This window comes from Daktulosphaira vitifoliae, unplaced genomic scaffold (assembly GCF_025091365.1).
Source record: "Daktulosphaira vitifoliae isolate Bord-2020 unplaced genomic scaffold, ASM2509136v1 Scaffold_3, whole genome shotgun sequence".
In the NCBI taxonomy this organism is placed as follows: Eukaryota; Metazoa; Arthropoda; class Insecta; order Hemiptera; family Phylloxeridae; genus Daktulosphaira; species Daktulosphaira vitifoliae.
Window position 1 is genome coordinate 43,833,079 of NW_026099574.1, and position 24,646 is coordinate 43,857,724.

Genomic DNA, 24,646 nt, shown 5'->3' on the forward strand with positions numbered 1-24,646 from the left:
TTTTGCATAAACTAAAACAATTTAGGAAGGTGAGAATGATGGATTTCAAAACTTTGTTTTTAAGGACCATTATAATACCCAAGGATGAAATACTCAAGACGATATATACCTCCACCCCCACATTACCCAACTATAATTTTAAAAGTATATAATTTTTGGGCTAATAAAAGTATTTAAAAATTAAACAAGTGTTTAGCCCCCTTTTTAAAAATACCTGCACACGTTACTACTCTAATACATAAGTAATATATATCAAATTAGATTTCAACTATTGTTGATGATATAATATTTTTATTTTAATTATTATTGTTTTTATCTTAAGATATCATTTATTAAAATTAAATAAGCAAGCCGTATCTGTTTTTCAAATAAAAATATATTAACTTTTTGAAAAATTTTATAAAATTTAATAATTTTCATTAATGACGTATAACATGAAAATACGTTACTATATTAAGTATATAAGTACATAATTTTTTAATGATACAACAAAATATTTATAATTATTCATCTATTTAACTCTTAACAACAATTTCTTTCAAAAATAATTTTTTCTTAATCATAATAATCTTCCTTCAATTTTTTATTTAAATCCAAATGCAGAGTATAGTAAATCGATATTCTGCAAAATTGAATCCGTGGATGGTGACAATAACATACACTGAGTACCCGTCTCTGTATACAGGACACTTTTAGTTAAATCATTTAATTCAGATCCAGAATTTGTCTGAGTATATCTCTCAACACGTGTAGCTGGTTTATATAATAAATTTTAATAAAAATTACTTGTATATAATTCATATAAGTAAAATTATACATGAGTTAAGTCAGTCGTCTAATTAACTTATAGAAAAATTTGAAATTAAAAAAAAAACGAATATTCTAATAAATACCTGTCATAACTAGAGGTGACTCTAAATTTGGTTGCAATACATTTTGACGCATTTTCATTAATTCTATAACCAAATCTGCGACTTCATCAGGTAATCCTGCAAACTTCATAAATGATTCCGTAGTAACGGGCATTTTAGAGCGCTGAGTAGAAGGTTCTTCATGCACCTCATTTAAAGAGCTAGTCTCGGTAAATCCAAAAACATAGTATAATGATTCTATATACTGCAAAATTGAATCCGTGATAGGTGTCAATAAAGAACACTGAGTGGACGTATCTATATACATTATAAAATATATAATAAATGATAGGTAAATACAAGACACTTTTAGTTAAATCTAATTAGTTGTCATTTTAAATCCACTCTGAGGGCAGGTAAATGGTCAGATTTATAAAAATAAATATATTAAGTGATAGGTAAATACATCAACAAAAAAAAAAAATTATATTGATTTGTTCATTTTAAAGAAAATTATGGCAGTTTTAAGTAAACAAATTTGAAAAAACTTAGAAAATTAGCGATTTTTAAATTTGTAATTTTTTTTTTGAGGTTTCACCCATTAACGGGGAACGAGGGAAATTTTTTCAATTTTTGAGGGTAATGTCTTCGACTAGATACGATTTGAGATCTTTTGACGTATCATTGAAGGAGATCGGTTCGGTGAGAACTAAGAAAAAGTGGTAACAGACTCAAAAAAAAACACATCATAATAAAACCAATAACTTTTCAGCTTCTCATCGAAGCTAAAAAAACGAATTGTCATATAAATACCTGAAAAAACTGTAGGTGGCTCAACATTATAACCCATATTCTTAAATAGTCTATCTAGAACTTTGCCCGGGTCAGGTAAATCTTCAGTCTCCAAATTTGTTTCACAAATTGGTGACAATGAAGCAGACTAAGTGGCCGTATCTGTATACAAGACACTTTTAGTTAAATATAATTAGTTGTCATTTTAAATCCACTCTGAGGGCAGGTAAATGGTCAGATTTATAAAAATAAATATATTAAGTGATAAGTAAATACATCAACAAAAAAAAAAAATTATATTGATTTGTTCATTTTAAAGAAAGTTATGGCAGTTTTAAGTAAACAAATTTGAAAAAACTTAGAAAATTAGCGATTTTTAAATTTGTAATTTTTTTTTTTGAGGTTTCACCCATTTACGGAGAACGAGGGAATTTTTTTCAATTTTTGAGGGTAATGTCTTTGACTAGATACGATTTGAGATCTTTTGACGTATTATTGAAGGAGATCGGTTCGGTGACAGCTAAGAAAAAGTGGTAACAGACTCAAAAAAAAACACATCATAATAATACCAATAACTTTTCAGCTTCTCATCGAAGCTAAAAAAACGAATTGTCATATAAATACCTGAAAAAACTGTAGGTGGCTCAACATTATAACCCATATTCTTAAATAGTCTATCTAGAACTTTGCCCGGGTCAGGTAAATCTTCAGTCTCCAAATTTGTTTCACAAATTGGTGACAATGAAGCAGACTAGGTGGCCGTATCTGTATACAAGACACTTTTAGTTAAATATAATTAGTTGTCATTTTAAATCCACTCTGAGGGCAGGTAAATGGTCAGATTTATAAAAATAAATATATTAAGTGATAAGTAAATACATCAACAAAAAAAAAAATTATATTAATTTGTTCATTTTAAAGAAAGTTCGATGAGAAGCTGAAATTCTCTTCGAAGCTAAAAAAACGAATTGTCATATAAATACCTGAAAAAACTGTAGGTGGCTCAACATTATAACCCATATTCTTAAATAGTCTATCTAGAACTTTGCCCGGGTCAGGTAAATCTTCAGTCTCCAAATTTGTTTCACAAATTGGTGACAATGAAGCAGACTAGGTGGCCGTATCTGTATACAAGACACTTTTAGTTAAATATAATTAGTTGTCATTTTAAATCCACTCTGAGGGCAGGTAAATGGTCAGATTTATAAAAATAAATATATTAAGTGATAAGTAAATACATCAACAAAAAAAAAAATTATATTAATTTGTTCATTTTAAAGAAAGTTCGATGAGAAGCTGAAATTCTCTTCGAAGCTAAAAAAACGAATTGTCATATAAATACCTGAAAAAACTGTAGGTGGCTCAACATTATAACCCATATTCTTAAATAGTCTATCTAGAACTTTGCCCGGGTCAGGTAAATCTTCAGACTCCAAATTTGTTTCACAAATTGGTGACAATGAAGCAGACTGAGTGGCCGTATCTGTATACAAGACACTTTTAGTTAAATATAATTAAAAGTTCGATGAGAAGCTGAAATTCTCTTCGAAGCTAAAAAAACGAATTGTCATATAAATACCTGAGAAAGCTGTAGGTGGCTCAATAATATAATCCATGTTCATAGATAGGCTATCTAGAACTTTGCCCGGGTCAGGTAAATCTTCAGACACCAAATTTGATTCATAAATTGCTAAATATTTTTTGACAAAATTAAAAAAGCTGATATTTTTGAACTTTTGCGTGGCAAAAAAAAAAGCTCAATTTCAATTAATGAGGACTATTAGTATGTCATTATACATATTTTAATTCAACTATTAATGAAACAAAATTTGATTGGGAATTTTTTAAGAAATTTTTCCTTTGTTGACTGACCTAGATGTCAATTTTAAATTTTTAATTGAGCTAAAAGTTATGGTAATATATTCTATTTTTTTGACTATAAAGTTTCATAAATCTTTATCAAAAATTTTTCATCAACTTTAAAGAACCAAAAAAATAGGTTAAAAATGAAAGTTTGGACTGATTATTTTTAACATATAAAAAATCAAATCAGTAATTATTTGAAAACAATTTTTTTTTCTTTTAATTATTATTTTATATGTAATTAGTAATAATATAAAAAGTTAGAACTGATAGATAAAGTCTAATTGCAGATTTGAAAACAACGCGAGATTTGATTTAGAAAAGTATATTTTTGCTTCTGATGAAAGTTCCTTGAAGTCCAGTGCATTAATTTATAGTAACTAACAGTTTTTATTGATAATTATTGTATCAAGCCCTTTAAATTTTTATACACGTAAAATTAAAGCAAAATACAACTTCTTTATTAGTTTTATAATTTCTCCGTTTAAATAACAATATTAAATTATTGAATATCAATTCATACTAAATTTAATAATTATAATTATTATTTATTCATATAGTATATTTTAAAATCAAAGAACTACTAATCANCAAATATTATATTTTAAAATCAAAGAACTACTAATCATGATATAATTAAAGAAATAAGAGTTGATGTTGCTTTTGGAATAATACACCAATTGCCTATTTAAAAAAAAAAAATTTTTTTTGGGAATTTTTTCTGCTATTCTCCAAAATTACTCCTTCGTTGACTAGAATGAATCATTAAATAGAAAATTATATGAGAATTAAAACAATGTAATTTTTAAGATTAATATGCAGTCAGGAAATTTTATAATTAGTATTTACAATATATTTATCAGAAAAACTCATTATTTTTTTGCTTTTTTATTGTAATAGAATACTTAAATAGAAATCATAATATCATTTCTAAGTAATTTTTGGTATTTAAAAAGATTCTACAATTGAAATATCCAGAACTGAATTAATTTTAATGATTCACTTTGACTAAAAAAGAAAAAAGTTATTATTTTGAATCCCTCTTGTGGGTAGGTAAAGTGTTAGATTTATAAAAAAAAAAACGAAATGATAGATAAAGACATGCATCTAAATAAAAAAATATATATACTGATTTAGCCATTTTTGATAAAGTTATAACAGTTAACAAAGTTATAAGTTTTATACATTGTACTACAAGGGACCTTCATCAGAAACAAAAATATACTATTCTAAATCAACTTTTCGCGATGTTTTCAAATGTGCAATTAGACTTTTTCTATCATTTCTAAGTTTTAATATTATTAAAAAATAGTATTTACATATAAAAAAAAATAATTAAGAACAAAAAAATTTTGTTTTAAATTAATACTGATTTTGATTATTAATAAGTTAAAAATAAGGAAAATGACATATTTAACCTATTTTTTTAATTGTTTAAAGTTGATTGTTGTAAATGTTTATAATAAAAAAAAAATATATTTTACCATAACTTTTAGGTCAATTGGTAAGTTTGACATTGACATCATTAAATAGAAAATTTTATGACAATTAAAAAAATTGTATCGTTAAGATCAATATGCAGTCAGAAAGTTTTATAATTACTATTTATTGTAAATTTATCAGAAAAGCTCAATATTTTTTTGCATTTTTATCGTAATAGAACACTTAAATAGAAATCATAATATCATTTCTAAGTAATTTTTGGTATTTAAAAAGATTCTACAATTGAAATATCCAGAACTGAATTAATTTTAATGATTCACTTTGACTAAAAAAGAAAAAAGTTATTATTTTGAATCCCTCTTGTGGGTAGGTAAAGTGTTAGATTTATAAAAAAAAAAACGAAATGATAGATAAAGACATGCATCTAAATAAAAAAATATATATACTGATTTAGCCATTTTTGATAAAGTTATAACAGTTAACAAAGTTATAAGTTTTATACATTGTACTACAAGGAACTTTCATCAGAAACAAAAATATACTATTCTAAATCAACTTTTCGCGATGTTTTCAAATGTGCAATTAGACTTTTTCTATAACTTCTAAGTTTTAATATTANCAATTAGACTTTTTCTATCATTTCTAAGTTTTAATATTATTAAAAAATAGTATTTACATATAAAAAAAAATAATTAAGAACAAAAAAATTTTGTTTTAAATTAATACTGATTTTGATTATTAATAAGTTAAAAATAANTATTTAATATTAATTTGATTATTAATAAGTTAAAAATAAGGAAAATGACATATTTAACCTATTTTTTTAATTGTTTAAAGTTGATTGTTGTAAATGTTTATAATAAAAAAAAAATATATTTTACCATAACTTTTAGGTCAATTGGTAAGTTTGACATTGACATCATTAAATAGAAAATTTTATGACAATTAAAAAAATTGTATCGTTAAGATCAATATGCAGTCAGAAAGTTTTATAATTACTATTTATTGTAAATTTATCAGAAAAGCTCAATATTTTTTTGCATTTTTATGGTAATAGATAACTTAAATAGAAGCAATAGTAATAATTTCCTAGTAACTTTTGTAATTTGTAGAAAAAATTCTACAATTGAAATATTAAGAACTTAATTAATTTTAATGATTTACTTTAAATAAATGTACCAATCAAAAAAAAGTTGTANATTTACTTTAACTAAATGTACCAATCAAAACAAAGTTGTTAAAAAGATTTACTCAATTGAGTGTATTATAAAATTTGATTATATTTGTAAAAATCAATTGTTAATTCAGGAGAAAAAACAATCATTTTTTTTGGAAATGATTTATATAGTAACATGTTACAAAAAAATTTGTAATATTATACACCCAAAGAAAAACCTCAATCAATTTTGATAGAGAAATGTTATCAAGGGTTTATGATAATGTTTTATTAATACGAACAATATAATTATTCTTATGAAAAATTATTGTTCAAGATAAGAAAAAAAATCATCATATTGATAAATATATCATAGATTCAATAGTAATGATATATTTATCAAATTGAACAATGAATTTATTATATAGAACGAGGTTTTTCTCTGGATGTAGTTTAGCAGTAGCACACACAAATACAGTAAAAATCACATCGAAGCTAAAATTATTAAATTACAAAGTAAAATGATTTAATTTTGTAGTTGAAACCTATCATATCAAACTTCATTCGTTAATAAATATTTTGAAAACATTAGAAATTAATGATTTTAATTGTCTTTATGGAGACGATGTAATAACTAACTGTTTAATTGATAAATTAGAATTTTTTTTTCAATTTTTGAGAGTAATATCTTCAACTAGATACGAATTGTAGTCATTGGACGTATCGTTGAAAAAAGTAGGTCAAGTTAGAGCAGAGAAAATAAATGATATTCACAAAAAAACATCTTCTCGGCTTTGCATCGAAGCTAAAACTTAAAATATAGTAAAATAATTTTAATACGAATAAGAAATTTCTTCTTACAAGGGGCGACTAAAATTATGGGATCCTTGATCTTTATTGAAATTATTGAATCTAAATGAGATAAGAATCAAACGACTTAAACATGTATACTAACTTAAAAAGAAATAAGAAAAAATGCAAAAAATTCATTGCCATATGCGGGTTGGAACCTCGTACCCCAAGCGTGTAAAACATAAATTTTACCAACTCGGCAACCGTACGTCGCTACCGTCGGGTGAAAAAATAGGCTATTAAGCTAGTTCAAATTTCAAAGTTATTTTTCTCGACTTAAAAGAAACAAACATATTTAAATAAGTTAAACTATCTATACTATATCAATTTTAATTTATATAATATTTATGAAAATCTGTACTCCCCTTGTCAGGTATTTTAAAATAAAATAAAATACAAAACCCAGAATTTTAACACAAAAATAGCAAATTTTTGAATACGGTAGTCATTTTTACAATGAAGACAAATCCAGAGGTTTTTTGTTTTAAATTAAAGTATATTACATAAGCTTTAATTTAAGATATATATAAAAGTGTCAGTATTTCCGGAACATTTTCAAAAGTTAAATTGAAAAAGTTCTACTTTCAATACTCATTTTAAAAGGTTTGCACCCCCCCTGTATATAGGGAAATGGTCCGATTTAAAAAGAAGTATGTCGAATGAAAGAGGTATATATAAAGTATTTATTATTAAAAAATAGAATTGATTCATGCATTTTTTAAAAAGTTATAGCTTCCTAATGTTAAAAAATGTAAAATATAATATCAAGAATGTTTTCAAAAAAATAGCATATTTTTGCATACGGTAATCATTTTCACCATGAATACAAGTCTAGAGGTCAAATTTTTTTTTTTCAAATTAAAGTATATTACATTAGCTTTAATTTAAGATATATATATATATATAAGTGTCAGTCTTTTCGGAACATTTTCAAAAGTTATGTTGAAAAAGTTAATTTTTTGTGAAAAAGTTGTCATTTTGAATCTTCTTCTGTGGGCAGGGAAAGGGTCAAATTTATAAAAAAAATATATAAAATGATAGGTAAATATCTAAGGTATCTATAAAAAAAAAAATTATATTGATTCGGTTATTTTTTAAAAATATCGAATATTAGCGATTTTTAAATTTGTAATTTTTCGGGATATTTCCCCCGTTTACGGGGAACGAGGGATTTTTTTTTCAATTTTTGAGGGTAATGTCTTCAATTAGATACGATTTGTGATCTTTTGACATATTTTTATCAATTCAGTTCAGTGAGAGCTGAGATTGAGCGTATACAGACACAAAAAAAAAACACATCATAGTAAAATTAATACCTTCTCAGCTTCGCATCGAAGCTAATAAGTTGATGTCAATTAAAGTAAAGTTTTCTATCATTTTTAGAAAACAAATAAATCATTAAACATATTCAATTCAACAATAATACAAATGTACGAGAAATAAATAAATAGAGTTACCTATTTTCTTATTTTTGAAGCCAAGCTTCTTCTTTAAATTTCTGTAATAGCGCTTTAAAAAATTAGCCATATAACTAAAGTATAATTATTGTTTTTGAACTTTAAATTGAATCTTTATTTTATTTATAAAACACAATGTATAATATTTTATTCGATCTATTAGTCAATAAAACTGTTATTGATTTTAAAGTGTAGCAATATTAAGATCATTGTTAAAAATGTACAAAGTTGCTATATACATTTCTTATAAACCAGCCAATAAGTGTAAAGCAATATGTTTATATAGTTCTTAAACGGTTTTTAATGATGTATACTTATGTAGTATTTAATTATAATGTATAATAATAATATAGCAGTAAATAAAATGGGAAATGGCCGATTTTTTTTTAAAACTATAGGGGCACATTGTTATTCTATTTTTTCTTTTAGTTGAAATTCCTGTTTGCAAATATATTACTAATAATCAAAATTCAAAAAACACTTGAAGCAAATCTTGCTGTAACTATTTCCTCTGGCGCCTTCTTCGATGAAATACCGGATACAATTTTATACGACAAAAGTATTCCTTTAATTTATACCCAAAAGATAAGTAAAACGAATTAAAATGAACAAAATAATTATTTAATCGAAAATTACTACGAAAGTAAAGATTCTAATTACTGTAATATTATGGACGAGTCTCTAAAAATATTACAACTAGTAGGCAAAAACATTAAGGAAATCAGTTTAGATATTTTTGAAAAATTTAATATTAAATTTTAAATTACTAATAATATTAACAAAAGGAAAATAAGAGGTATACAAGTTTTTGGAAATTTCATTCATTTTTGTTATAATGTGGCTACTGACAAACAACTTAAACAATTTTATACTAATGAAGTAGCACTAAAAGAGTAAATTAATAAATTTAAAGACACGTTTATCTCCGACCATTCTGACTTAACAAACATAACCTCAGAACTAAATTCTTACGCTAAGAGTACTAATTCAAAATATAATATGTTAAGAGATTCATTTAAGGAATTGATTAAACATGAAAGCAATAATAACAACTTAATAAAAACCACCAAAAANACTTAATAGAAACCACCAAAAATGAAAATAAATTTTTAGGTATTCAGGAGGTTGTCCATGATATATTAATAGCCTTACTAAGTTTAACTAACAACGAAAGGGACTCAAGCACTCATCTGCACTGTAAATTACACAAAATTCCACTTAGAATAATCAACTCTGAAATCCTCTATACTGATTTCATAAAACTCGAAAAAGTTATTAAAAAAGAAGGTTATGCGTTAGTAATTCCTATAAGTAACTTATCAGTGTATTACAATTTACCTATTACAGAATGCCAATTTTCAGAAAATCAAATATTAGTAAAAATAAAAATTCCTATACAAGAGAGCTTTGCATATTGGAAATTATTCCAATATATACCTGCTCATTTTATCAAATTTAACGATTGTATGTGTCTCATCTATTCAGAAAAAACTTATATCGCAGTCAATTCAGTTAAGAACGAACACCGTTTGATATCAGGTCTATCCTTAAGAGACTGCGATCTGCCCATAACAGTACTTTGTTTCATTCCAAAGTGTTCAACTGATATTACTTTAACACCAAAATGCATAGAATCTATTTTCAAAAATTTACCGATTAATAAACTTAATAAATATTGTTATTTCCAGTGTGTTAATCAACAAGAAGACGAATCTGTAATAATAAAACAAATAGGAATAAATACAATTGCAATAACTAACCCTCTCCCAACTTTAAAAATTCGAACATTTAACACTACTCTAACTAACTTAACACTAAATTACAACTACCCTAGTCTAATAAAACTAACCTTACCATGTAATCAAGAATTATTAAAAAATTATGAAATACTCATACCCAAATTGTACCCATACGAAATGAATAATGTAGGAAAATTTTTAATTAGACGTGTAATTCNTAATAAATATTGTTATTTCCAGTGTGTTAATCAACAAGAAACGTGTAATTTCGATATCATAGACTAATATACAGTCACTTAAAATACAGCATGAGGAACAGAGTGAAAAAATATATTTTGCAAACTTAACAGAAATCTTAGACAGAGACTGGGTAAATAAAATACCAAATTTTCACATTACAAAACAAATGCCAAATCCAGAAAAGTTCTTTAATGACATCATTTTAAAACAAATATCACACCTTTTATAGATGAATTTCTTGGGGATATAATATATCTATCATGGCTGACAATATTATCATTGGTCATAATTTTTTTGTGTTGCAAAATATATCCTATAATAAAAATGGATATGATTTTAGTGCCACCTCCAGTTCCAAGGAGACAATTCTAAATACTTATCATATATTAACTTATTGCTCATATGAAACATACAAACTACTCTAACATTAATTTAAGCTAATAAATTTTATTTTTCACAGGTAAAACTCGTTAAACTAACTTATAACTTTCTACTGACTCTTTTATTCTTTTACTACAACTTTTTACAAAATGGACAATAATTACAAATTTTAAATTATAGATTTTGAATTTGGAATGTTAAGAAGATATGACATTGTCTTAGTAAGTGGAGCCATATCAGGTAGTTTAGACAAAGATCAAATAATAAAATTAGAAGGGACACGATTAATACTGGGTAAAAAGTACACACAACTATTAACGAAAAGTCTCTGGTCACCTTTTGTTAAAGGGGTAATGAAAATATTCAAAGGAAAAGAGTAAAGGGCCTACCCTCTCTTAGCAGAACTACTTGACAGCCAATTCGCAAGGACTGACACACTTAACCACGATTTTATTTACAGGACAATTTTGAATAATTCAGAAATTCCAGTAATAGTAGTTTTCGAGGGAAATACGAACGGTGAAATCTTAAAAAGACTTAAAATATATGTTACTATTCTTAACATTTCTGCAACGGAGGATAAAGATAATAGAATAAAATTTTATCTAACATTAACAAATCTAAAATCAAGGGAACTTTATTTTAAGCAGATGTTAGGAATATGTTACAAAAATGGTAACATGTTAAGCCTGGGGGAAATGCATTTCTTTATTTGTGAAAACAAACATGGGGTACAAAACTATCACGATCCAAGGTATGACGTCAGAATAACTAAGTGCGTTTTTGACCATATTGCGAAAAGATTGAAAATTAACAACCTTATAGATTTACTAGAATTATACACTCAAACACTTAACAGAAAATGGCACAGCCCGCTAATGTGAGATATTTGTCAACTGAACAAAAACAAAAAATTGAAAAAAGCTTATACAAATCAACAAAACCCAAAAGGAAATGGCCCACTCACAAACAAAGAAATCAGACAAAAAATTAGCAACATAAGTGGAAAGACTATTGTGCGACCTAGAAATTAATCTTAAAGAACAAGAAGCCATTCAACAAAGTATAAAGCAATAACAGTAATCAACAACAAAGAACATATGTAAATAAAAAAATGTATAATAATTATCTATTTTAGAATAAGGGAGAAATAAGATTAAGAAAAATTGAGGANGGGAGTAAACAGGTGTTTAGCCCCCTTTTTAAAAATACCTGCACACTAGGGTGACAATTAAAAAAAATTTTCACTATTTTGAAGGGCCCACCCATTTAAATTATGTGTTTTTACAATATAAAGGTCCATAAAAAAATTAAACAATAAATAACAATAATTACTGGTCGCGCAATATGATTTTATTTTAAATTTTTTACATCACAAAGATTAAAAAAATAAAAAAACTATTTTTTTTTTTAAATGGTATATAATTATTTAAAAAACTCAAAACATTTAATTATTTTTTTATTTGGGTTAGGATATTGTTTTCGATGTTGTTCAACTACTTGCAAGAGATACTGTTTTTGTTCTTCTTGATTAGTAAGTATCCCATTAAATGATTGAATCAAAGATATCCCACGTTCGGCAGCGTCGTTTACTACTTTTAAACTTTGTATCCTTTTACGCCCATCAATATAATTAGCGTTTTCTTCCCAAGTACTTGGATGTTGACTAAAAAAATCTTGTAGTACATTTAGCGCTGTAGATAATTTTAAGGTATTATTAGTTACAAAATCGCACAACTGCATTGTTTTAACTGCATTCAACTCGAATTTAATACGTCATTGTGGGTTGACGGCTCCCTTGTTTTCCAATGATTTCACCATTTTTATTTTCATTTCAGTTGGCACTTTTCTGTCAAAAAAAGCCAGTCCCACGAGAGTGTCACTTAAATACCATAAATGCCTAGAGAAACTTTTAATAGCAGCATCAGCTATAATTTCATGAGTATTTTTATATAAATTAAGCTCTTTCAATAGATTTAAATCGTTGAAAGGAGCTGATTCCCCACAAGGAGCAGTGTACCAAAGTTTTATGTAAACTTGTAGTACAAAAATATTAAAAGCTTGTAGTGACGATAGTTCTTGTGTGGTTAATTTGATTTGTGATCTAAATAAGTAGATTTTCATACTATAGATAATCTTCGCCTTTTGAGTAGGAATTGTCCAAAATGTACATATTTCTCTTGCTGTGATGGTAGCACTAATTTGAATAGTTTTTTTTTCATGCAAATGCAAAGAAAAAAACGACGAAGTACTTGCTGGTTAGATGGTAGTTTGCAATCAGTAATTGATTCGAGTGTACCTTCAACTAGCCAAACTCCTCGATCCTTTACGTAACTTGAAGTTTTAGTACTTGTGCTTGCCATAATATTTTAATTACATATAAAATTACACATATATGAACTAAATAATAAAAAAAATATTAACATCAGAGTGGAATTATTTTAATTATCACAAATACACAAAATTTGAACACAATTATTCATAAAATATGAACTTAACGAAACACTTAAATATAAAATATTTATAAAAGTGTGGCTATATTATCACGAAGAATTATGTTGACAGTTTAAAATGACAATTTGTACTGGCATACTGCAAAAGAGTCGCTAACATCAGTGTATTATCGTCGATAATGAGAGCTCATGAAATCGTGATATCAAAGTTATTTATAAACAAATAATAAAGCTCTGCGCGACCTCTAAACATCGACAAAATTAGATAAAATTTTCAGAACATGTATATTTTACCCATATGAATATTTTAAAAGGGTGGTACAAAAGAAAAATTTAAATAAAATTTTTGTCAAATAAAATGTTGTCACCCTACTGCGCACGATACTAATCTAATACATATGTAACATAATTCAAAATAGATTTCAACTATTGTTGATGATATAATATTTTTATTTTTATTTTTTATCTTAAGATAACATTAATTAAAATTTAATAAACTAGCTGTGTCTGTTTTTTAAATAAAAATGTATTTATTTTTTTAAAAAAGTTCAATTTTATAAAATTTAATAATTTACATTAATGACGTACAACATGAAAATCCTATTCTAAGTATGTAAATACATAATTTTTTAATGATATAACAAAATATTTGAGAATTTTTCAAAGATTTTTAACAAAGGAGTTATCTTTATTCATTTTTTTATGTAAATCCATGTGCAAAGTTTAGTAAATCTATATTTTGCAAAATTGAATCCGTGGATGTTGACAATAACAAACACTGAGTATCCTTAGGACGGTGAGAATGTCGGATTTCAAAACTTTGTTTTTAAGACCTTTCTAATACTCAAGGATGGAATGCTAAAGAGGATATATACCTCCACCCCCACATTGCCCAATTATAATTTTAGCACTAGTAAAAGTATTTAAAAATTAAACAGGTCTTTAGTGCCCATTTTAAAAATACCCACGCGCGGCACTACTCTAATACATGTGTAATATTATTCAAATTAGATTTAAACTATTGTTGTTGATAATATTTTTATTTTAATGTTTATTGTTTTTATCTTAAGATAACATTAATTAAAATTTAATAAACTAGCTGTATGAGTTTTTTTTAAATAAAAATGTATTAATTTTTTGAAAAAAGTTCAATTTTATAAAATTAAAATAATTTACATTAATCACGTATAACATAAAAATCCATTACTCTACTAAGTATGTAAACACATAATTTATTAATAATATAACAAAATATTTGAGAATTTTTCATCTACTTAACTTAGCATTTATTATGTTAATTATATAGAAAAATTAAAAATAATTAAGCATTGCACAAAGCTTATTTTTCGTGATTCATAAAACCATATTATATATTTGCATCTGATTAAGTGTAAAACGTATTCATTCTATTCTTCACAAACTTCTTTTTAATCTCATTCAACAATTTCTTTTAAAAATAATCTTTTGAAGAACGCAGCACTCTAAAAGAGTTATCTTCCCTCATTTTTTTATGTAAATCCAAATGCAAAGTATAGTAAATCTATATTCTGCAAAATTGAATCCCTGGATGGTGACAATAACAAACACTGAGTACCCGTCTCTGTGTACAGGACACTTTTAGTTAACTCATTTAATTCAGATACGGAATTTGTCTGGGTATATCTCTCAACACTTGTAGCTGGTTTATATAATTGAGTTAATTTATATTCATCTAGTTTATCTATATTTGAATCATAACATAATGTAAAATAATTTTAATAAAATTAGTTTTATATGATTCATATAAGTAAACTTACACATGAGTTATGAAAGTCTAAATAATTTGTTAGTAAAATTTTTAATTAAAAAAAAAACGAATTTTCTTAGAAATACCTGTTAAAACTGGAGATGACTCAAAATGTGATTCCACAGTAAGTGGTGTTATAGAGCACTGAGAAGCGATTTCTAAATATTCAACATTTAAGGGCGAATTGAATGAAGATTCATCAGTTTGTGTTTCTATAAACTTAGCCTTAATTTTGGTCTGTGTACACTGCTCGTCGTAAGATATTTCAGAGGTTTGAGTAGTGCTCTCCGTATGTTCGACCTTTAATGTTGATTTGTCTGTTTGTGTACCAAATACAACTAACTCAGCTTCAATTTGAGTCTGAGTATATATGTCACAAGTCAATATTAAGCTCTGAGCAGCATTATCGTTATTTTCCTGTGTCTGCGGAACTACGTTATGTGTAATTGTCTGTGCTTCACAATCTACAGAAGTGACTAAATGAATATAAAAAGAAGTTAAATATGTTTAAGTTTTCTATCATTTTTAGTAAACAAATCAGTCATTAAATATAATCAATTCCCTATTTACCTATTTTCTTTTTCTTGAAACAAAGCCTCTTCTTTAAATTTCTATAATAGCGCTTTAAAAGATTAGCCATTTAATTAAAGTACAATTATTTTTTGAAATTAAAACTTTATTTTATTTATAAAACACAATATATAATTTTTTATTCGATCTATTAGTCAAAAAAACTGTTGTTGATTTTAAAGTGAAGCAAAATTAATATCAATGTTAAAAATGTACAAAGTTGCTATAAACATTTCTTATAAACCAGTTAATAAGTGTAAAGCAATGTGTTATATATATTTTAAACGGTACTTTTAATGATGAAAACTCAAATGCTGCAAATTTTTTTTTGTATAAAAACCCATATAATAAATGTATTGTACCAACATTTTACTTGTATACAATATGTTCAATAAATTTAGAAAGACCGATTTTTTAGAGCCGCTATTGATTTTTTTGATAATTTTTTTTTAGAGGCTAATTGATTGTTTAAATCCATCTTTTATGATTAAAATTAAAATTCAACCCTAATGTAAAAGGGTAAAATTCTACCCTAACTTAAGAAATTTAATAGGCAATACCTAATTTTTCTTACACATGTCAATAGATAATTCAATTTTAAAAAGAATTATGGTGAAAATAACTTTTTATGTTTAACCAATTTAAAATAATCGTCGTTTTAAGGGTAGAAAAGTGTTCTATTTTAATGCAGATTTTGCTATGATCATTTTTATTAATTTAATTATATAAAGGTGATATCAGTTTCAAATTTCATTTATTTCATTTATTTCAATATTTATTTATTTTATAATATACAAGACACAACATAATCAAACAGAAAAAAAAACAAATAAATATTGAGTACGCCACAGACGGCAATGAGTACAGAATATAAATACAAAATATCTAAATAATTAAATAAGTACAGCATACATAGAAGTTTAAATTATTAACATACAAAATTAATAATTAAAATACATCGCTACAAATAGATTTTAACTTGGTTAAATGGTCATTAAAGAAATCAAAATTTTTAATTAAATTGCAAAAATGTAGCATTCTATTGACCGGTGAATAATAACTATAATTCTGACGATATGAGTTAACATAAAATAAATTATTAGATCGGAGATGAAAATTAGGAACATTAAAAGGAATTAGACTTAAAATTTCTGGACAATCTACATTATTATTAAGGAGATTATAAATCCACAAAACGTCATTGCATTTTCTCCTGTAAGCAAGGGAAGTTAAACCAAGAGAGATTCCTATTTCCTCGATCGACATATTATAATCCCTAGACTTAAAAGAAATGAAGTGTAAAAAACGTCTTTGTATAGATTCTATTCTATTAATTTCACCTATTTTATATGGACACCAAATAATGGATGCATATTCTAAAATTATCTGCTAATTTATTATGAAACAAAACGGTTGTACATTGAGGTCGCGGCACAGTATAGATGATATCTATTATATTTATATTGTTGGATACACATCGATCGAATTGCTGTCAAGAAAATGTGTGTTTGATTATTCATGTTATCGTTGTGTTACATGGAGTTGTTGTCGGTTTTCTCTCTAAGTCACCGTTGTCGCCGCCATCTTAACGCTTCTTCTGCTATAAGCTCTATGGCGCTTGTGAGTCAGCAGTTTTGTATTCGTTTTACTGTAAAAAGAAAATATCACCTTTGCGATTGTCATACCCTGTGCGCTCAGTTTATCGCTGTTGGGTCTATATATTTTCTGAGATACATCAAAATACAGTTCACAACATATTGTACACGTTGGTCAACCACTTGTATTTAANAATTGTACACTTTGGTCAGCTACTTGCATTCGACTTCAATTGATCCTTTCAATATTCAACATTATCATCAGCCGTTTCATTTAGCAGATAAGTATAATGCTTGTTCATTTATCTTTCTAAGACTCATTTGTATAATTTATTATTTGTTTATATCATCGCCTTAGTGGCATTAGTATTAAGTGTCCCCCCTATCCACATTGGTGTATATAAGATTTTATATTTCTTGTATAATACATTTAAATTTTAAAATTATATATTGTGAAATGAATGCACTGGACTTCAAGGAACTTTCATCAGAAGCAAAAATATACTTTTCTAAATCAAATGCTCGCGTTGTTTTCAAATCTGCAAATAGACTTTATCTATCAGTTCTAACTTTTTATATTATTACTAATTACATATAAAATAATAATTAAAAGAAAAAAAAATTGTTTTCAAATTATTACTGATTTGATTTTTAATATGTTAAAAATAATCAGTCCAAATTTTCATTTTTAACCTATTTTTTTGGTTCTTTAAAGTTGATCAAAAATTTTTGATAAAGATTTATGAAAGTTTATAGTAAAAAAAATTGAATATATTACGATAACTTTTAACTCAATTACAAGTTTAAAATTGACATCTAGGTCAGTCAACAAAGGAAAAATTTCTTAAAAAATTCCCAATCAAATTTTGTTTTATTAATAGTTGAATTAAAATATGTATAATGACATATTATAGTCCTCATTGATTGAAATTGAGCTTTTTTTTACAGCCACGCAAAAGTTAAAAAATATGAGCTTTTTTAATTTTGTCAAAAAATATTTAGCAATTTATGAATCAAATTTGGTGTCTGAAGATTTACCTGACCCGGGCAAAGATCTAGATAGCCAATCTATGAACATGGATTATATTATTGAGCCACCTACAGCTTTTTCAGGTATTTATATGAAAATTCGTTTTTTTAGCTTCAATGAGAAGCTGAAAAGTTATTGGTTTTATTATGATGTGGTTTTTTTTTTTGAGTATGTTACCACTTTTTCTTAGCTCTCACCGAACCGATTTCCTTCAATGATACGTCAAAAGATTACAAATCGTATCTAGTCGAAGACATTACCTTCAAAAATTGATAAAAATTCCCTCGTTCCCCGTAAATGGGGGAAACCTCCAAAAAAATTACAAATTTAAAAATCGCTAATTTTCTAAGTTTTTTCAATTTTGTTTACTTAAAACTGCCATTACTTTCTTTAAAATGAACAAATCAATATAATTTTTTTTTTTGTTGATGTATTTACCTATCACTTATTATATTTATTTTTATAAATCTGACCATTTACCTGCCCTCAGAGTGGATTTAAAATGACAACTAATTAGATTTAACTTAAAGTGTCTTGTATTTACCTATCATTTATTATATATTTTATGATGTAAATAGATACGTCCACTCAGTGTTCATTATTGACACCTATCACAGATTCAATGTTGCAGTATATAGAGTCATTATACTATGTTTTTGGATTTACCGAGACTAGCTCTTTAAATGAGGTGCATAAAGAACCTGCTTTATCATTTATGAAGTTTGCAGGATTACCTGATGAAGTCGCAGATTTGGTTATAGAATTAATGAAAATGCGTCAAAATGTATTGCAACCAAATTTAGAGTCACCTCCAGTTATGACAAGTATTTATTAGAATATTCGTTTTTTTTTTTAATAACAAATTTTACTATAAGTTAATTAGACGACTGACATAACTCATGTATAATTTTTCTTATATGAATTATATACAAGTAATTTTTATTAAAAATATTTTTCATTATGTTATGATTCAAATATAGATAAACTAGATGAATATAAATTAACTCAATTCTATAAAACAGGTACACGTGTTGAGAGATATACTCAGACAAATTCTGTATCTGAATTAAATGATTTAACAGAGAATGTCCTGTATACAGAGACGGGTACTCAGTGTGAGTTATTGTCACCATCCACGGATTCAATTTTGCAGAATATTGATTTACTATACTCTGCATTTGGATTTAAATAAAAATTGAAGGAAGATTATTATGATTAAAAAAAAATTATTTTTGAAAGAAATTGTTGTTAAGTGTTAAACAGATGAAAAATTATAAATATTTTGTTGTATCATTAAAAAATTATGTACTTATATTCTTAATATAGTAACTTATTTTCATGTTATACGTCATTAATGAAAATTATTAAATTTTATAAAATTTTTCAAAAAGTTAATATATTTTTATTTGAAAAACAGATACGGCTTGCTTATTTAATTTTAATAAATGATATCTTAAGATAAAAACAATAATAATTAAAATAAAAATATTATATCATCAACAATAGTTGAAATCTAATTTGAATTATATTACATATGAATTAGAGTAGTAACGTGCGCAGGTATTTTTAAAAAGGGAGCTAAACACTTGTTTAATTTTTAAATACTTTTATTAGCGCAAAAATTATATACTTTTAAAATTATAGCTGGGTAATGTGTGGGTGGAGGTATATATCGTCTTCAGTATTTCATCCTTAGGTATTAGAATGGTCCTTAAAAACAAAATTTTGAAATCCATCATTCTCACCTTCCTAAATTGTTTTAGTTTATGCAAAAATAAACCGAGCAAAACTTGATATTGATTAATCTAAGTTAACACGTGTAGTAATAGGGTTGAAAAATTTAATGATAATGTTAGTTTTTCAGTTTTTATTGTTTATATCAAGAGCTATGATTGACATGGCAAAATTTATAGAAAAAAATGATAGATCAAGCTATTCATTAGTAAAAAATGTTTAATTTAATTTTCATAAATATATTTTATTCCTTTTTTTTTTTTTGATAATATTATAGAAAAAAAATACTAACAGTTAGGTACTTGCATTTTTTTATCCAATTCGTTGCATTATTTTTAGATAATATATGGGCATAAAGCGCGGATGAAACACATATACACCAGCTCGAACTGTAATCAATGGCCACAGCTTATTTATTAAATGACATAATAATAAGTATTCTATCATCATCCATAGAATCTAGAAACGAAATGTTTCAGCTAAATAAAATAAAATAAATTTTATAACACTTAAACTTGATTTAAGGTCGATGTACAATAAATGCACGGGACTCAGTTCATATTATTCAAGTAGTGATGATATATTAGGTCATGCCGTCGATTCTCTCATTATAAATAAGTCTTCTGTGTGTAGTAATACAATAATAAGAGTGTTTAAACGTGGTGTTTTGATCAAGGTTTGGATATTTTGGAGATTTGGTAGAGCAAATAAACAATTATATTTAATTGTCCAAAATATATACACTGTTTACAAGTTCGGAAAACCGATTTTTTAGAGCCGCTATTGATTTTTTTAATAATTTTTTTTTTGAGGCCAATTGAATAATTAAATTCATCTTTTACGATTAAAACTAAAGTTTAACCCTAACGCAAAAAGGTAGAAATCTATCCTAACTTAAGGAATTTAAATGGCAACCATTACTTTTTTTAAAATTTTTGGTTTGGTAATTTTATTTAAAACAACAATTTTTTTTTAATTTTAAAATTGAATAAGTCATTTTTGAGATTTTATTGTTTGAAAACATCAATTTTGAGTTGGGAAGCACATTTAGCCACAGTAAAAACTAATCAATCAATTATTGTTACTTGGTTTATCTTAATGATCGTATTTGAGCATGAGATGATCAATAAATATTGTTAAATTGATATTGTATCATATTAATAGAATTATTAAATATCATTAAAAATATGATTTACGATTGCTTTTTACGTTTATTGAGATACGTTAAGCTGAAACTCAAGCTACGCCACTGATTCTGAGCTGAGCAAGGGATCTAGAAGTTTTACAAGATATTATTATACTTCATTAAAAGGACTTTACACCCTCATTCGTTGCCTCCGTTTAACACACGTACGGCATAGTAAATTTTCGTTCACCAGTTTCAATAGTATGCTGTTAGTTTTGATATTAGAACGAATTTACATATCATCATACTTTTAGGTATGAATATTATCTGTTGTCTCTCGTTAGATTTTTACGATGTTTTAATTTTTAAATGAGTTATGATTTTATGAGCATAAAATGCATATAACTCACTTAAAGTTAAAATATCATAGAAAGCCAACAAAAAACACAGATAAGTGTTTATCTGTGAAGTGCTGCAAAGACCTACACATAGTTCTTTAAGACGAAAATTCCAAAGATATAAATGGACTAGATTTATTTGCGGAAATCGTAATTTTTATTTATTATTATACAAAGGGAAATGGTCAGATTTAAAAAAATAGTATGTCGAATGAAAGAGGTATATATAAAGTATTCATTATTAAAGAATAGAATTGTTTCATGCATTTTTTAAAAAGTTATAGCATCATAATGTTAAAAAATATAAAATATAATATTGAGAATTTTTATACTCATGCCGAAATTAACTTTAAGTTTTTAATCTGTACAGACATAAGACTATTTTTAATATTTCATTACGTTATATTTGAGCTTCGATGCGAAGTTGAAAAAGTATTAATTTTACCATGACGTATTTATTATGTTTTTCGCCTAAAGTGTAATAAAAGTTTCAAGATTTTAATTCATAGAGGTTACTATAAAGAACATTTTAAGGGCTAAATGTATCTTTTTCCATTATAGAATAATTTAAATAACAATAAACATAATTTTCTAAATTTTTAAAAGACTTCCTTAGTGTCACATATGGTTGTATTGCTTTGTATACTACATTTATGGAAAATTTAGCATGCAAATATATAATTAAATTAACAGCGAGAGCATTCACAAAAGTCAAGACATTTAAAATAGTTATCTAAATTAAAACTTATAACGAGCCACAACATTTATTAGTGCCTAAATTCAATTCTAATTTATCTGTAAGTTAAACGGCCCTTACTGTAAGCAATGCAACAATTTATCGTCGTTGATTGACCGATGATTATTTACCAACTGATAGTTGTAATAATATTATGTTATCAACAAATATAGTGTTTTTAAATTTTGTTATTCATAATTTTTATGGTATATTTTACTATTAGTAAAATTTTAAACAACTGATATTTTATTTAAGTAACAAGTTTAGAATTCAAGTTAAATAGGGAATGTTAATTGCTGATGGATTAGTTTTATAATTAAAAAAGTATTTAAAAAAGGGTTTATCCCGTAAATTAATAATAAATAAAAAAAATAAATAAATAAATAATTTAGACTTTTTCATTACTTAGATTAGCAAATTTAGTCAGCATATTTACAACTGTATTGACAGTAAATAAGTTAGAAAATTGTATGATTGTTTATAATGTTTACTTTTAATAATATATCTTGATACATTAAGTGTGATTTTCAACTTGTATTTTATATTTTTAAGGTATAAGCTCATAAAGTTATATTTTTTAATCATAACAGTTATCTATTTTATTAATTCAAAAATTGATTGTATTTAATATTTGCTAACATTTTGTAAATGATATACAATGTTGACTACTAATTAAGTTTTTTATCTTTATCATGCAACTTTAATTAGTATAATTTAAGGATCAAAGCAATTTAAAAGACACAAATAAAAATTTATTTATAAATAAATAAGATAAAATCTGTATTTATTTTGTGACAATATCCTACTATAAATACAAAAGTATTAATAAATTCACAATTCTTCATTACAGAGATATAAATTAATAGATAAACCAAGAAACATTTGAGTTTTCATCATTAAAAGNGTACAATACATTTATTATATGGGTTTTTATACAAAAAAAAATCTGCAGCATTTGAGTTTTCATCATTAAAAGTACCGTTTAAAATATATATAACACATTGCTTTACACTTATTAACTGGTTTATAAGAAATGTTTATAGCAACTTTGTACATTTTTAACATTGATATTAATTTTGCTTCACTTTAAAATCAACAACAGTTTTTTTGACTAATAGATCGAATAAAAAATTATATATTGTGTTTTAAAATAAAATAAAGTTTTAATTTCAAAAAGTAATTGTACTTTAATTAAATGGCTAATTTTTTAAAGCGCTATTATAGAAATTTAAAGAAGAGGCTTTGTTTCAAGAAAAAGAAAATAGGTAAATAGGGAATTGATTATATTTAATGACTGATTTGTTTACTAAAAATGATAGAAAACTTAAACATATTTAACTTCTTTTTATATTCATTTAGTCACTTCTGTAGATTGTGAAGCACAGACAATTACACATAACGTAGTTCCGCAGACACAGGAAAATAACGATAATGCTGCTCAGAGCTTAATATTGACTTGTGACATATATACTCAGACTCAAATTGAAGCTGAGTTAGTTGTATTTGGTACACAAACAGACAAATCAACATTAAAGGTCGAACATACGGAGAGCACTACTCAAACCTCTGAAATATCTTACGACGAGCAGTGTACACAGACCAAAATTAAGGCTAAGTTTATAGAAACACAAACTGATGAATCTTCATTCAATTCGCCCTTAAATGTTGAATATTTAGAAATCGCTTCTCAGTGCTCTATAACACCACTTACTGTGGAATCACATTTTGAGTCACCTCCAGTTTTAACAGGTATTTCTAAGAAAATTCGTTTTTTTTTTAAATTAAAAATTTTACTAACAAATTATTTAGACTTTCATAACTCATGTGTAAGTTTACTTATATGAATCATTTAAAACTAATTTTATTAAAATTATTTTACATTATGTTATGATTCAAATATAGATAAACTAGATGAATATAAATTAACTCAATTATATAAACCAGCTACAAGTGTTGAGAGATATACCCAGACAAATTCCGTATCTGAATTAAATGAGTTAACTAAAAGTGTCCTGTATACAGAGACGGGTACTCAGTGTTTGTTATTGTCACCATCCACGGATTCAATTTTGCAGAATATAGATTTACTATACTTTGCATTTGGATTTACATAAAAAAATGAAGGAAGATAACTCTTTTAGAGTGCTGCCTTCTTCAATAGATTTTTTTTTGAAAGAAATTGTTGAATGAGATTAAAAAGAAGTTTATAAAGAATAGAATGAATACGTTTTACACTTAATCAGATGCAAATATATGATATGGTTTTATGAATCACGAAAAATGAGCTTTCTGCAATGCTTAATTATTTTTAATTTTTCTATATAATTAACATAATAAATAATAAGTTAAGTAGATGAAAAATTCTCAAATATTTTGTTATATTATTAATAAATTATGTGTTTACATACTTAGTAGAGTAATGGATTTTTATGTTATACGTCATT

General features: G+C 25.5%; 2 protein-coding genes across 2 annotated transcripts; one reads left to right on the forward strand and one right to left on the reverse strand.

The window, feature by feature from the left end:
* Positions 1-358: 358 nt before the first annotated feature.
* LOC126902184 (uncharacterized) lies at positions 359-15,653 on the reverse strand. Its single transcript, XM_050679210.1, has 6 exons — positions 15,584-15,653; positions 15,100-15,489; positions 3,223-3,333; positions 2,986-3,126; positions 894-1,169; positions 359-753 (listed from the first exon to the last, which is right to left on the reverse strand). Exons 1-6 carry the CDS (start codon positions 15,651-15,653, stop codon positions 584-586), a joined length of 1,158 nt encoding a protein of 385 aa, XP_050535167.1. The 3' UTR covers positions 359-583.
* A 2,462-nt stretch (positions 15,654-18,115) lies between these two features.
* On the forward strand, positions 18,116-19,490 carry LOC126901039 (uncharacterized). Its single transcript, XM_050677169.1, has 3 exons — positions 18,116-18,291; positions 18,787-19,032; positions 19,231-19,490. Exons 1-3 carry the CDS (start codon positions 18,147-18,149, stop codon positions 19,398-19,400), a joined length of 561 nt encoding a protein of 186 aa, XP_050533126.1. The 5' UTR covers positions 18,116-18,146; the 3' UTR covers positions 19,401-19,490.
* Positions 19,491-24,646: the final 5,156 nt, after the last annotated feature.

What these genes read in the sequence shown, in the direction of transcription:
- LOC126902184 (XM_050679210.1), bottom strand. Translation starts at nt 15,653, where the DNA reads ATGGCTAATCTTTTAAAGCGCTATTATAGAAATTTAAAGAAGAGGCTT. An exon ending in TTTCAAGAAAAAGAAAATAG is followed by an intron (nt 15,490 to 15,583) that starts GTAAATAGGGAA and finishes ATATTCATTTAG; the next exon opens with TCACTTCTGTAGATTGTGAA. An exon ending in GTCACCTCTAGTTATGACAG is followed by an intron (nt 754 to 893) that starts GTATTTATTAGA and finishes TATATAAACCAG; the next exon opens with CTACACGTGTTGAGAGATAT.
- LOC126901039 (XM_050677169.1), top strand. Translation starts at nt 18,147, where the DNA reads ATGAGCTTTTTTAATTTTGTCAAAAAATATTTAGCAATTTATGAATCA. An exon ending in GCCACCTACAGCTTTTTCAG is followed by an intron (nt 18,292 to 18,786) that starts GTATTTATATGA and finishes TGATGTAAATAG; the next exon opens with ATACGTCCACTCAGTGTTCA. An exon ending in GTCACCTCCAGTTATGACAA is followed by an intron (nt 19,033 to 19,230) that starts GTATTTATTAGA and finishes TCTATAAAACAG; the next exon opens with GTACACGTGTTGAGAGATAT.